The sequence below is a fragment of the Cotesia glomerata genome, linkage group LG3 (assembly GCF_020080835.1).
Source record: "Cotesia glomerata isolate CgM1 linkage group LG3, MPM_Cglom_v2.3, whole genome shotgun sequence".
NCBI classification, from domain to species: Eukaryota; Metazoa; Arthropoda; class Insecta; order Hymenoptera; family Braconidae; genus Cotesia; species Cotesia glomerata.
The window spans coordinates 4,418,837-4,434,463 of record NC_058160.1 but is presented as its reverse complement, the minus strand read 5'-3'; the positions used below and the strand labels follow the sequence as shown (position 1 = coordinate 4,434,463).

Sequence of the window (15,627 nt, the reverse complement as noted above, 5' to 3'; positions counted from 1 at the left end):
CACCCGACAAATTTTCTTGAGCCGAGAATTTTGTTCTCCAATCAAAAAATTTTTCTTTCTATGTATCTATTAGTTTCAACTTTAAAGTAATCACGCTAATTACTTAAATTTTGTATTAATTATTTAAAAAGTATGCAACTTTGATTTTTTGTGCTTTTATTTTTCAAACATGTTTTTCATACTTTGCATAATTATTTGTTGATGTAAATTTTCGCGACTGCTTTAAAGTTTCAGTGTTTTTCTTCATGCATTTAATTAACAAATTTAATATTAACTTTAATCGTTTTGTTCCTTCATCTTCTGTACTTATCCATAACTAGAATAACAAAACTATAACCATTAATTTTTATGTCAGAAAGTTTGCAAACTTTTTAACTTAATATTTTTTTTTATTCATTATAGAACTTGAAATGAAAACTACAAATTTCTTTATTATTCATTTATAATAAGTTTACAAAAAAATTAAAAAATCCAAAAGCGCAAGCCTCTGATGCTCCTAAAATTAAAAAAAGTCTTTCTAAATTTTTTTTTTTAAATTAATTAAATTACAATTAATTTTTTGTCGATTATAGTTTTTATTAAATTTATTAATCGCTTAATGTTTATAAATTCGACACATTTATTAGCTTTTTTTTTGCAATAATTGTCATGACAGATAATTTTCAAAAATTAATTTAAAATTGAGTAAAACAAGAAAATCCTTTCTTATTAATTCTAATATACTTTCATAATTATAATTGTAATAAAAATTTCCTAAGTAAGTAGATTTTTTTTTCCTAACTTATAAAAAATTACAAATATCATGACAATTATTATTTTTTAATTTAATTTACATACATATTATATTATATAAATTTCTAAGTGAAAATTATATTGTGCTGTTTTTTTAAACTCTATAAATAAATAATAATAATTAAATAAAAATAAATTATTCAAAAATAATTAACAGACCTAACATTGATTTTTTTTATTCAAATAACTGTTACTTATATTTTGAATATGACTCGTAGTGTTATCAGACTAGTACATCATTGAATAGTGCCTGTTATCGTTATTGCAATTGTAATAAATCCTTAAAAAAATGAAGAGTAAAATTAATAAAAAATATTAAGCAAATACAAAATTAACCTCGATAATTAGATACTCACAAGTTCAGCATAAATAATTTTTATAAATCTTTGTTGATAAGTCGTGGCTGTGGTGTGGTTTTGTATTAATTGTTATAATTATTAAGATGAATCATTTGCGAAACCAGGTCTTGTGTAGTAAACACGATAATAAAGTGTTTTGCTACGCCACAATGAATAGGAATTGTCAAATTTAAGAAGATAAATACCCTGACCTGGATACGTATGACTTCCAGCATAAATTTCATCTTGCGAGTCTCTTCTGTATATCTGAAATATGAAAAGAATAAAGTTAAATAAATCAATAATCCATTTATTACACTTTCAAATAGGGATCGCATTATCCTTCTTTTCAGTGTCATCGTCATAACTATAGTTAAAGTTTAAGTTAAAAGTTCTGGATTTTGTTTGCTACTTTATAAAGTTTCCAACAAGGTTTCAGAAAAATTATGCATGGACAGAATAGTTGGAAAGATCAAAACTAAGAAGAAAATTTAGTTTTTATAAATTTAAGGTCTAGAAACATTTTTCAAAATTTTTTCTTCTTTTAAAAGGGGTACTCTAGTTTAGACTGAAAAAAAAATTAATTTTAATCAATAGAAACATTTTTGAAGCAAGAAAATAATTTTTAAGAGTTACATTGTTTTGAATCAAGATGAAAAATTATTGAATCAAGTAAAATTTACTTAAGGTAGTTCAGTCATAAATGCAAAATTTTAAAAAGTTTTCAAAATTTTAAATATGGGTAATAGAATATGCATTCCATGTGCTGTTAAAATTTGAAATCAATTGACCATACGAGAAATGAGATAATTGTAATTAAAAATGACATTTTAGCACAAACAGTAGAGGTGGAGAGTGAGAAAATCACAAATATTAATGGTTATTACATTGAAAGGATTTTAAGATCGTTTCAAAAAACTGATACCTGTTAAAATAATATACTTAAAATAATCCGAAGAAATTTTGAAAATTTTGACCATATAGTTTTTTATAAATTGTTAATAAACTGGCTAGTTAAACAAAAATAACCATAAGTAAAAGCGAATAAGAGATAACTCGTGAGAAAGGTAGCACGAGCTAGTGAAAAGGAAAGAAATAGCACAAACTATTATATGTCCCAAATGAACTACCTTAAACCAAGAAAAATTTCTTAATTTAAGAATTTTTCTACTTAAATCAATACGATTAAATTCTTCAACATTATTGAATACTAGAAGCATGAATTTAGAATGTTTTTTAAAGCTTGACAAAAAAAACTATTTTTCCCATCCATTTTTTTTACTGTTTATGTATTGGGATTTTAAAATTGTAAAAAAAATTTCCAAACAGAAAAACTAAAAAAAATGATAGATAAGTAAAGTAGAGATTAAAAAAATAGCGCGTCTTAGTTAAAATGATTCTAGTCCTTATAGTTATCGAGAATGAAAAAGAAGAAAAGATTCTTTATCAGTATGGATGTCATTATAACCTTGAGCTGAAAAAAAAAATTTTTTTTTCGCAAAAATGACGAATGTTTGAAAACAGAAATTAATTTTTTACCTTTTTTTCACGTTTCGAGACTTTTTAAAAAATAGTAAAAATCAAAATTTTAAATTAATTCTTGTTAGAGCTACAGAAAAATACATAATGAACGTGAAATATTATGTCAACCGAAAAAAATTTATGAGAAAATTTTGAAATTACTTCAAAATAAAATTTTTGATTATTTAAAATTTGTAGACTGAAATACTGCTTAAAAAATGACAAAACTTTGACCGAATTAAATTTAGATAAAAATTTCAATTTTAAAAAATAATACACTTCAACATCATTACTTATTTAAAAAAGTCTTACCGGAATGATGACACTGATAGGCGCAGCAACAGTCTTCAATTCCGTCCTATTTTCTTCATTTCCAGGTCCACACTCGAGATCCTCCCCAGAATCATAAATCTCATCATCATCATCATCCTCGGACTCGCTGATATGAACGGAGACCTGGTTGGTGTCAGGCTTAGACCACTCAAAGTAAACACCAAATCCAATATCATACCCATCAGTAGCGAATTCCCAAAACAAGCATGAGCCATCTTCGTGTGTCGGTACTCTGACAGTAACGGTTTCCCCGTGACCGACTTTAATAACAGCGTCACCACTTTCGCGCTTTATAAGCTTCTTGAACTCATCCACGCCGGGCCTTGTCCACATTTTGGGTGTCTCAATTGGCGGCCAATCGGGTTGATCATCAGAATCCTCATCATCGTTCTTATTTTTGTTGTTAGTCGGTTCGTTTTCGTCGTCCTCGTTGTCATCATCGTCCAATTCATCATCATCTATTTTCTTCTTGTCTAAACTTTTGGCATTGTCGATTATTATTTCGGTTTTGTTATCGTCGTTGATCATAATCTTCAAATCCGGTTTGAGCTGATTGTCTTCGGCAGTAATTTCTCTACTCCGTTCTCGTTCTCGTTCTCGTTCTTGATCAGGGTCCTTTTTGTCCAACTCAACGGACTCATCAATCATCAGCCGATTTTGATGAAGTTGCTGCATGTATCGGTGGTAATGCTGCTCCTGAAGCTGGCGAATCAGCACCCCCTGTTCCTCCGGGTTCCCCGGGTACTGCTGTTCAGCATATGCCTTGAACTGGTAGTAAGTTTGTTGATTCAAGGCGTCTTGAATCTGGCGGCGCTGGTACTCGCGTTGGACCCGGTCAGCTTCTTCTCGTTTCTTATCTTCAGCAGCCTCCTTTTCGCGCAATTCATCGTCCAATTTCTTCTCAGCTTCCGCTTGTTTCAAACGTTTTTGCTCCTCGATGTTCCGCTTCTGGGCCTCGACTACTGTGCGGAACAGAGGACAAAGCTTGTCCAGAAGAACGACGAAACCCTCCATTGCCTGGTCTTTGGTTATGTCTCCGAGGTTTTGCCATGCCAAGCGACGGTCTTTTCCTATCACGTCGAGAACTCCTAACTCTGGAGAATTTTCCGGGGTGCATTTTCCGTGGGTTGCTTGTTGGGTGAACGCTACTAGCTTAAGCTTGTCTTCGTATGAAAGGTGCACAGCTTTTCCTTCTTTTTCTGAAAAAAAAAGATTGATTGATTGATAATTTATTAATGCCAAGGCACAGGCCAATTGGCAATTTAAATAGATTAGATTAGATTATTTATTTATTTATGCCAAAGCCTACTGGTCAATTGGCAAGTAAAAATACAAAATACAATTAATTACAAATTTAAAAATAATAATAACAATTTTACAGATATTATAAGCACTCTGATTATAATTTTGTAAAATAATTATGATTTCGAATTCTCTTACAATCTTATAAACATTTATAAACTCTATTTATACATCTAGATTGAACAAATAGTCAAAAATTTTATTCTTGAAAATCACAAGATTGGACGCATTTACAATATCAGACGGAAGTTCTTGCCACAGACGTATAGCAGTAATTACAAATGTACCCTCATAGTGAGTGGTTAATTCTTAATCTAAATTCAAAAAAAATATTGCAAAATAATATTTTAATTTTCCTTTCTTTTAAATATTTTTTAAACATTTTTAAAGAGAGAGTATGTAATAAAAATTTTGAAATTGAATTGGAAGATCTGGATAAAATTTTTGGCTTGGACCGAACTGAATTTTTTTACGTCCACTGACTAAAAATCAATGTGAAATTGAATTTATTTGAAAAATAAACATAATTAAATGTAAATAAAAAAAGTTTGGAAAATCCAAAAGTGCACGCCTCATAACGCTCATCCATTTTTTAAGAAAAAAAAAATTATAATTAAGTAATTTCTTACAGAGTATTTTTTTTTTTTTAAATATCAGCGCCCTTTTTTTGTCATATGCGCACGCAATCTAAAAAAATCTAGCTTGATCAAGTGGCGCCATAGTTTTCACGTGACAAATAAGAAAAATTTGTTTGTCTTTGTACGATTGTATTGTAATGAATTTTAATAAAAATTCAATTAAAAAAAAAAATACTTAAACAAGGCTACTGATATGAAATACGGACCCAGTTCATCGCATTCTTAAACTAATAAAAAAAGTCCGGTCTTGAAATATCAATTTGTTCGGGAGTAATCGTTGGTACATCCAAAATGGGGTGACATCCGGACGTCCACGTAAAATTTTTTTCAAAACGTTTTTTTTTTTTTCAAAATAGCAACATAAAATGATTTTAGAAAGTAAAAGATGGTTTAATTTAAGTGTTTTTCGGTGTACATCTACTTATATTATTGTATAAGTGTAATATGGTTGTGATAGAGACATTTAAAGATCACAAAATTGCTTGACCTTGACGAGTCGAGTATAAAGCACAACCTCACGCGCTTCGCGCTATGAGGCGTGCAATTATTATTATTAATTTATTTATTAAGGCCATGAAGTCCAAACTCCTTGCGGCCCTCCAAGGTAAATACAAAAAATAAATTATTACATAAGGAAATTATATAAATCAAAAAGATCATAAGAGCTATTGAAAACATACACTGATAGAGGGATTTGTTTATAGTTAAAAATATTCGTTAATATTTAACAAATCATTCATTAGAGACAACTTTTTAGTGCTTAACAAATATTTCTTAGTATTTAAAAAGATTTATTAATATTTGATAAATGAATATCAGATTTATTAAATACAAACAAATCATTTTAAATACTACGAAATATTTCTTTAATACTAAAAAGTGGTCTCTAATAAATGATTTGTTAACTATTAACAAATATTTTTTGATACAAATAAATCTTTCTATCAGTTTAGAGTTTAATATTTTTTGATAAAATTAATAAATTAAAATTTTCATTTGTTATCAATTATAAATAAAATAACTTTGACTTAATGATTTTTTGATTCTTTCTGAGACAATAGAGATATTTTGGGTACTTTTGAAATAAATTAAAAAAATGATATTGCTATGACAGGATCACTTATCAATAATTTAATGGGCAAATGTCAAGGAACAAACTCATAGAACCAACAAAATATTTAAAACTTCTCCAAAAAGTTAGCATAAAAAATTGACTATCACCAAAACTACAAAAAATCGTAAAAAGCCACAAATACACCTCAAGACTTTTTTGATGACACCAAATTTAACTTATAAATTACTTTTAAAATAAAAATATGCCCGTTGGAAAATTTACCTTATTCTCGTAATTATTTAGATGATAAATTGACTATCACCAAAAAAATATCAAACCGTGAAAAGAGATAAATTAAAGTTACGACCCTTCTGATGGTACTAAATTTAGCTACAGCACCTCATTTAATATTAAAGATACGTACGTCACAAAATTTTTCTTATTTTTTTTTAATTATACGGATTAATATTTGACATATTTTAACATAGACATGCACAGAACAAAATAAATAAATAAACAGATTTTATTTAGCGCGAAATTCAAATCTATTTATAATTACTCCGAAAATTTATCGGATTTGTATAAATACGTCGGAGACAAAATTAATTTTATTCTCTTAATTTAATTACGTAGATTATGATTAATAATGAAGACTAAAAATGAAAAATTTTGATATTTCACTGATGCATAATTAACTTTCAAAATCTTTTCAGTTTCAAGAAGAATCGAGTAAATTTATGTTTGGTTATAGATGAAATTATAAATAATTTAACGATGCTAAAATCAAGAATTCTTTGATTAAATTATGCAAAAAGCGGAAACATATGAGTGTTAGGAAGTAACATTGAAATGAAAACATCAATTGAATTGATTGTGGGATGGAATATGCAACAATATATAACTAAACTATAAATCTTGTGTATATAATATAATATATTATATATATTGGTGGTTTTTTATTGAATCATATAAGTTTTCCCTAGAGCTTTTAATAATGGATGAAAGTTCGTTGTGATATTGACTGTTGCCTTTACTCTTTGCTGCTGCCATGACATTAATAAATGACACAATTTTCATTAATAAAGAGCACAAGTTTAAGTTATATGTGATGATAAAAGTTAACTTTTGTTGGGACATATAATTAAATTAAGACCATCAAAGTAATTTAATGACATCATGCTAATATTATTATCTATTTCCCATTTTTCCGATTGATTATTTGAGTTTATATGCTATATTTTCAAGTAAAGGTTATTTCATTCATTTTTCAGATGTATCCTTTCTAAAAATACATGCGTTACATAAATGATAAAATTACAAAAGAAAAAAAATCACACTTGAGAATTTATTATTTAAATATTTAACAAATTCTATTTTAAAGTTTGAAAAAATTCATGAAATTACTATTTTACTATTAAATAACTTTTCGATTTGTTTGAGTAAAGGTTGCAGTGTGATTTTTATGTATTCTATAAATATTAAAACGTATAACCCAGTAAATAATTAAAATACTATGGTCAAGAATAACAATTATAGTGAAGATCCATTGAGTAGATAAATTATCAGTTAATTTTAAAAAATTGATTTACACTTTATTATAAAAAAATAAAAAAAATAATTAAAAATGATTTATGAAAATTAAATTAGCAAGCATCTGACAATTTTTAAGTTTTTTCTTATTAACAAAATTATTATAAGAAAATTAAAATAAAATTTCACTTGTAGAAAATTTAAAAAACTCTAAATGCAATTTTCAAGAAATATTTTTTAAGTTGTAATATAATTAATAAAAAAAAAAGTTGAAAAATGGCATAAACTGGCTGATTTTAATATAATAATATTTTTACATTTTTTGCGCTAATCATTTAAAAATTTTATATTTAAAAAGTGTTGGAAATTTCATTTTTATGTATAGTTAAAAAAAATTTTTATTTTTCAGTTTCAGAATTATTTGAGACGTTAATAGTTTATTATTGTTGAAAATACTCGAGTAAATTGCGGAAAAACAAGCGATTCGCTATTTTTAGAATATTTATTTTACGAAGTTTGTAAATTGTTTACTTTGCAATATTTAATGCCCGTTACCTGGCGCATTAAAATAAAAATCTTATTAAAAAATTTGATTTAATTATCATAATCATTTCATAAAATGGTTTTTTCAAAAATGATTTTTCTCAAAAAGTTAAAAGAAATGATAATTTTCAATCTTGCGTAAAAATTTAAATTTAAAATAAAATTATCAGTTATACGATAATTTTCACATTTATAAACTGAGTTAAATTAAATTCAATGAAAGAAAATTAAAAATAATAAAATTCGTTAAATAAAATCTTGAAAATTGTCAGACGTTTGTTATTTTTAGCAAAATTTTTTTTTGTCATTAATTAAATTAAAACTAAAAATTAATTTTAAAAAATTGTACTTATAGTTTTTAATATTTTCCACAAATGGAATTTTTCATTTTATTTTTGTGTAATAATTTTGTTCAATAAGAAAAATTCTAAAAATTTTCAGAAGTTTGCTAATTTCATTTATGATATTGAAATTAAGAGATATCTGATAATTTTTAGAATTTTTTTAACAAATAAATTATAGCAAGAAAAATTTATTTAAAAAATTCCATCTTAAGAAGCTCTAAAAAATTATAAATGCAAATTTTAAAAAATAATATTTTACCGTAACAATCAATGAAAATTAATTTAGCAGATATTTGATATAATTTTAAGAATTTTTTTAACAAATAAATTATGGCAAAAAAATATGACATTAAAGTTAGCAGTCACTCAAGAGTTTTTTAATTTTTTTTAACAAACAAATTTGTTCAAAAAAATTACTTTTAAAATATTGCATTTTTTATTTTTTAAAATTTCTAAATGTCAATTTTAAAAAATTTTTTTTTTTGCTGTAATTTATTAAAAAAAAAAAATTCTAAAAATTATTAAATATCTGCTAGATTTATTTTCATCAAAAAAATTGACATGTAGAAATTATAATGCAATTTTTTAAAAATATTTTTTTGGAAAAAATCTATTTGTCAAAAAAAAATTAAAAAATGGTTAGGTAATTGCTAACTTTAAATAATAATAAAGTTAGCCGACATTTTTTATTTTTTTATTTTGCTTAATTTATTAAATTATAACTAAAAAATATTTTTAAAAAATTGCACTTATAGTTTTTGAAGTTTTTAACAAATGAAAAATTTTTTTTTTATTTTTTTGTAATAATTCTTAAATAAAAAAAATCATAAAATTTTTTAGATGTCGACTAACTTTATTTTTATTAACTTTAATGTAATTAAAAATCAAGAAATTATCGATTTTCAGTTTATTTGTGTCATTTTTATTTCAATAAATTTTTAGTAAAATTACAAAAATGTCAAGATAAAAAATCATGAAAAAATTAGCTTGTATTCAACAAAATCATAAGAATAAATAAATAAATTACCTTTGTAAAAATTCAACGCGATTTTATAAAGATCCCGAATTTTGAATCCGGTCAAATGTGGCTTAAATTCATCATCCTGTTTATTATCTAGCTTAGCTTCACTGTTCTCAGGATTGTTGTGATTTTTATTGTCGTCATAAATATTTTTAATTTTGTTTTCCATTTGATTGTCATTGCCAGCCACCGACAATTTTTCTATATCTTTTGTTATTTTGGCACTTGATGATGGATCGTCATTGTCTACTGACGCCATTATTTCATAAAAATACTCCAATATCTAACTGGTAAACTATATTAACAATAAACTCAGATTGATAACTATTACTACTAATTATTCTTTGGCTAATTTTTATTAACTGACTGTCGAGCACCTGAATTTTTTATAAGATCTTACTTTTATCAATACACGTCAGTCAATTGTTTTGTGTACTCTACACAGCTTATATATTTGATACAGGTTATTATTCTTCGTAGATTTTATTCTGTGTACATACATTATACTTTCTTCCCCTCCTCTTACTACTAGAGCTTTAAAAAATAATTATTGTACGTGGCGCATTGGCGAATGATAAAAAAATCTTTTCTCGTTCTTTGGCAATGCGGGAAAATTTTTTTCTCAACTGTAACCAGTTACTAATAAGAGTACTTTATTTTTTTTTGACAGCTGGTAAAGCAGACTTTGACAATTTCAACAAAATGAAACGTTAATAGAAGATACCCTGATAGCCATTGCATACTATAAGTTAACGACAAGTTTACTGGTAAACTTGTTTACAAGGTAGTTCCGGAAATATCCATCAACTTAACTAAAAGAACTTGAATGTCAACTTGACGATAACTTTACCATAACTTGAAGATATTCGAAGTCAATATGGCTGACCTTGCGAAAAAATCCATTTATCCGAGTCAGTTGGTAATTTACTAGAACTTGTATTTACCACTAGATGACGTTACATAACAAATTAAGTAAGCTATGAATGAAATTTAAATAAATAATAACAAATTAAGTAAGCTATGAATGAAATTTAAATAAATAATAATAATAATTTTGTGGAATTTTAGTGGGAAAAAAATTTTAATTTCTTTTTTAGCGGGAAGCTGAAAAACAATTTAAACAATTAACTTTCGCATGCAATTTGTTTATTTAAACTCTTTATGTACCCGCTTTGCAGGATTTATCAATAATATGCTCTTATATAATAATAGATTTAACACAGACATAAAACAATTTTTTAGCGTTATTTAATATAAAAAATATTAATTTTAAACAGTTATAGCTTATTCTTCTATGAGATTAGAGTGTAATAAGTAACTTATAGTAAAGAATTCACTGTAAAAATGTTTTTAGTCAAGTTAACAATAACTTCCGATGAGAAAATAATGACATCTTATGGTTAAAATTATGTATACTACGACATTACTGCAACTTGTACATATGATGCGGCACTACCTTTCCGTCAACTTACTGTGTATCTTTCATGCATATTACCGATAAAAGTCTTATAGTTTAGACTTGTCGAAAACTTGGCGATAACTTGTCGATAAGCCGACTAACTACAAGAACTTTAATAGAAAGCCTGGCTATCAGGGTAGAAGATATCAAATAAAATTAAAAAATTAATTTTTGTGACCTGATAAATATTTATAAACAAATAAAAATAATTAATAAGAAAAATTTATTATCAGAAAAAAATATATTTGGACTTTTTCTTCCTTAAAATTTTTATGTTTTATTAAAAAATATATTATTAAAAAATAATACTAAAATTAACAGACATCTGTAATTTTTTTTGATTTTTATAACTCAAATATTATAAAAAAATTTCAACAAACAATTTACGCATTTAAAAATTAAAAAAGAAAATTAAAAGTGCGAATTTTGTAAAATATTACTTTTTTATAATTGATTTGTAATAATAATAAAAAAATTTTCTGATAGCTGTTTTCAGTATCATTATGCAGAATAATATTTTTTTTAACTTCCCGCTAAAAAAATTGAAAATTTTCAAAAATCGGGAAGTTATTGGTTTTACCCCGTTTTTCGAAAATCGAGTTTTCATCAGATCTCGACGTTTTGAGGTCCTAGGAAGCTTTCCTGACTATTCCCGCGAGGGTGTCACTATGTCTGTATGTATGTGTGTGTGTAAGTATGTAAACCTCTTATAACTTTTGAACAGTTTAACCGATTTCATCGCGGTTGGTGCCATTCGAAAGGGCTTTGCCAAACTTAGATTTCCTGTTAATTTGAACCGATTCGAACCGATAGATTTTGAGAAATTTGGAGAAATCTAAAAAACAGTAGGAAAAAAAATTTTTTCTGAAGTGGTTTTTTTGGGATAACTTTTAAACGGCTCAACCGATCGATTTAAAAAACTAATCAGCTCTCAACCTTGAAAAACCACGTCGATCGCCGCCAATCCGGTCAAAATTGGTTGATTCGTTCGAGAGATATCGTGAACGAAAGAAAACCGAAAAAAGTGTTTTTTTCAGAGTTACTCCGAAATTTCTAGTTTGACCAATTGAAACTTAGAAATTATTTATAAGGCTTAAAAAACTACGTAGAATGCCGCCAACCGCGTAAAAATCGGTTCATTAATTCAAAAGTTATTGCGGTATGAACATTCAAAAAATAGTGTTCTATGAAACTTCTATCAGACTTTTGAGCTCAAAGAGCTCAAAAGCATAGAAAAGGTATCTTTTTGAGCTCGGAGAGCTTAAAACAACACACAGATTGTACTTTTGAGCTCGAAGAGCTCAAAAATGCGGCCAGGTATTAACGGAATTAGCGGGAAGTTGCAGGGATGGCCTTTAGGGTCAACCGTTTTCCTAATTTTTTATACAAAAAAGACTTCACACTTTGACTTCAGGAAATCTTTTATCCGATTTCTTCATCACACTTTGAGAAAAATAAATCTTCATTCAAATCACCGAGAGCTCTCACTCAATAACCGTAAAATTTATTAACATCAAAATGATCAGACTAAACAATTTAAGTGTCGGAGATTTTCTGTGTATTTCTTTTCTTACTTAAGAAAATTCCCAGAGCTGATGTGGAAACATACTTTGAGAAGAAACCGCAACCATTCTTTTTTTAACTTCCCAAAGAATTCTTTAAGTGGGATGCTTTGTCGCACTTGTTCAATACATAATTACGATTCCCGAAAAACCACCATGCTCGTTCTTTTATGGTATTTCTAAAAATCTTCCAAATAAACTAATTATGTCAAACATTTATATTATACTTGCTGTTACTCGCCCGCTCCGCTGGGCGCTTTATAGAATTGCATTTTTAGATCTAGACTTGAAATTTAATTAGAATACTATATTGACTTGCATAGATTCCCAATTCTATCGAATTGTGGTATGCACCTTTTATCCATGTAATTATTCTAGCTAATATTCATTGCCCAGTGAACACATGACTTCAATATGACGTCATTTATAAGTCATAGGAATGTCACAATATTTTACGTAAATATGACGTAAAATTGACCTGTCTTGTAATCCAATTATGATGTAAAAATATATGATATATTTTTGACATCATACTGATGTAAGTTTATTACTTCTCTATGATGTAACGGAAATGAGTTAGATATTACGTACAACTGACATAATATATAAACTACAATATTACGTAACATTAATGCCATCATTGTATGTCATAACGACGTAATCTTGACGTAAGTTTAACATCATGCGTTTACATCAGTGACAAGTCACGGCTGTACGTAATCTTGACGTAAGTTTAACATCATGCGTTTACATCAGTGACAAGTCACGGTTGTACGTAATCTTGACGTAAGATTAATATCATGTGTTTACATCAGTGACAAGTCACGGTCTTACGTAATACCGATACCATCTGTGAGTCATTATTTAACATCAATAATTTGTCACAATTGTACATAATACTGACGTAATTTGAAAGTCATTTTCTAAATCAGTGACAAACGATTATTTTCCATAATATTGATAAAATTTGGGGGATGTATTTTTAATATTATCGATTGATCAAAATTCTATCAAATATAAAACTTCTTCAATAAAGATGTCTAATTTACAATTAATCGCTAAATATTAGTGAAAATTGGTTTAAAATTTAGTAAGAATCAGAAAGAGTAAACAGCTGATTTAAGCTGGTACCTTGCAAATTAAGTCCGCTCTTAATAACAAAAAATTTATAATTTATAATATTAATGAATATATCTAACATATTAGCAAATAACATACAAAATATTTTTCATTTACGTTTTAAGAAAAAACATACAAATTAAATACATGTGGGATATAAACTTTTTATATCTTTGATTGTATGTTTCCATACACTGCAGAAAAAAAATCTTGACTCAAAGGTAAATTTCTTTGGACTAAGAATATATTAGAGATGACTGAAAATTTCGTGAATGAAGTCAAAATATCTTGACACTAAAACACTTCTTGCTCCAATATAACTTCAGCCTCCGTCAAAATTTTCTTAGTGCAAGAAATACTTTTTTTTCGTTGCATATGTTTCTCACTTATATTTTTTCCATGAATTTAGGTACTTTTATCCATTGTAAAAATATTTTCGACTTCATTCAGTATAAATGATTTGGTGTGAAACTGATAACAAAATACCGAGTTCAATTAATGTGGCATGAACTCTAAATTTTAAACCGTCAAGCAGTATAAACATATAATTTCTTATGATTTCGCGTCAAGAAATTAAATGTCAGTCATTTAAATATTGCACTATTACTTGAAAAATAATTTTCTGACATTAGTGCTGCTACTTATGAAACATTGTATTTGAAATAATTCAAACAGTTCCATGATTGTTATTGACGAGACTAATAGTATTTTACACAGTAAAAAATTTTGCGTCATTGCGTCAAAACTTTAGTGTTAAAAAATTTTTGTGTTAAATATTTAACTTTTTTAAGTGTAAATTTAATATTTATTGTGTTAAATCAACATAATAAAATGTTAAATATTTAACATAAAAATTTTTAACACAAAAATTTTTGACACAATGACGCAAAATTTTTTTACTGTGTACATCAAGTTTCATAATGTTGTTAGTATGTTAAATTAAAAAAATTCAAATTTCGAAAAAAATTGAAATTAAAAAGAAATATAGATTAAACAATGGTATACTTAAAAGAGTTGAAATTAAAAAAAATCTAAATTTTGTAAATTGAAATTTTGAAGAAGAAAAATCCAAATGAAAAATACTAAATTTTCGGAAAAAATTAAATAAAAAAAAAATTCGAGTCTTGAGAAATCAATAAGTATTAAAAAATATTCAAATGACACGGATACATCGTTTACTCTGAAAAAATTTCACTCTGTGAAAGTTCTCTGTGTCCGCAGAGAGTCTAAAGTTCTCTGCGTCCGATTTTAGACGAAAAGTTTTGAAAGTGTAAGATACGATCAATTGTTATGAAAATTTATAAATTGCGTATTCATTACCACAAGTTGCGCTAGAGGTCCTTTTATAAGAGTTTTACAAAAGTTTTATAGAACTTTATAAAATTTCATGAGTTTAATGAAATTTTATAAAATTGTATAAATTATTAGACTTGAATTTTATACAATTCCAGCTCTTAAAATACATTTAATCTCAGAAAAAATGATGAAATAAGCATTTTTCGTCATGTAAGGCTTATCACATAAGTTATTTGCTTCGTAACATGAACCGTACTTGGACAAGTGAGCAGCGTTCCAGACTTCGATACGTGAGGACCCAAGTTCGAGCCCAGCATATTTCAGGATTTTCATCAAGTATCAACATATAACTAGTGTTTCAAACTTTGTAATAAGTCCACAACACTATAATTAATTTCAAAATTGCCATCTTTTTATTTTTGAGAAATTTTTTTAATATTTTTCTGAGGTACAATTCTTACATCACTTACATCACTTTTACGTCATAATGACATCATTATCATGATGTAGACATCACAGGTATGTCATATTGACGTCAATAATGTCATTGAGACATAATACTGACGTCATGACTTCGTCATATTTTACGTCAGAATCTTACGTCCAAGAAGTGTGAAATAATGAGTCATATATGACTCATTCGTGACTTGTATCTTACGTAAATCCTGACATAGCCCAATGTCATTTTTGACGTCACATTGACGTAAACGTGTTTACTGGGTGTAACTTTCAATGTGCAATTATTATAACATTTCCGTGTCTTTCTTACAAAAAT

General features: G+C 26.8%; 1 protein-coding gene across 2 annotated transcripts; it reads right to left on the bottom strand.

The window, feature by feature from the left end:
* Positions 1 to 942: 942 nt before the first annotated feature.
* LOC123260771 (Golgi resident protein GCP60) lies at positions 943 to 9,894 on the bottom strand. Of its 2 annotated transcripts, XM_044722097.1 has the most exons (5): positions 9,784 to 9,894; positions 9,423 to 9,711; positions 2,964 to 4,183; positions 1,149 to 1,397; positions 943 to 1,072 (listed from the first exon to the last, which is right to left on the bottom strand). In XM_044722097.1, exons 2-4 carry the CDS (start codon positions 9,673 to 9,675, stop codon positions 1,230 to 1,232), a joined length of 1,641 nt encoding a protein of 546 aa, XP_044578032.1. In that variant the 5' UTR covers positions 9,676 to 9,711; positions 9,784 to 9,894; the 3' UTR covers positions 943 to 1,072; positions 1,149 to 1,229. The 2 variants fall into 2 exon arrangements, with proteins under 2 accessions (XP_044578032.1, XP_044578031.1); XM_044722096.1 differs by having other exon boundaries at positions 9,423 to 9,889.
* Positions 9,895 to 15,627: the final 5,733 nt, after the last annotated feature.

What these genes read in the sequence shown, in the direction of transcription:
- LOC123260771 (XM_044722097.1), bottom strand. Translation starts at nt 9,675, where the DNA reads ATGGCGTCAGTAGACAATGACGATCCATCATCAAGTGCCAAAATAACA. An exon ending in CGCGTTGAATTTTTACAAAG is followed by an intron (nt 4,184 to 9,422) that starts GTAATTTATTTA and finishes TTTTTTTTTCAG; the next exon opens with AAAAAGAAGGAAAAGCTGTG. An exon ending in CTATCAGTGTCATCATTCCG is followed by an intron (nt 1,398 to 2,963) that starts GTAAGACTTTTT and finishes TTCATATTTCAG; the next exon opens with ATATACAGAAGAGACTCGCA.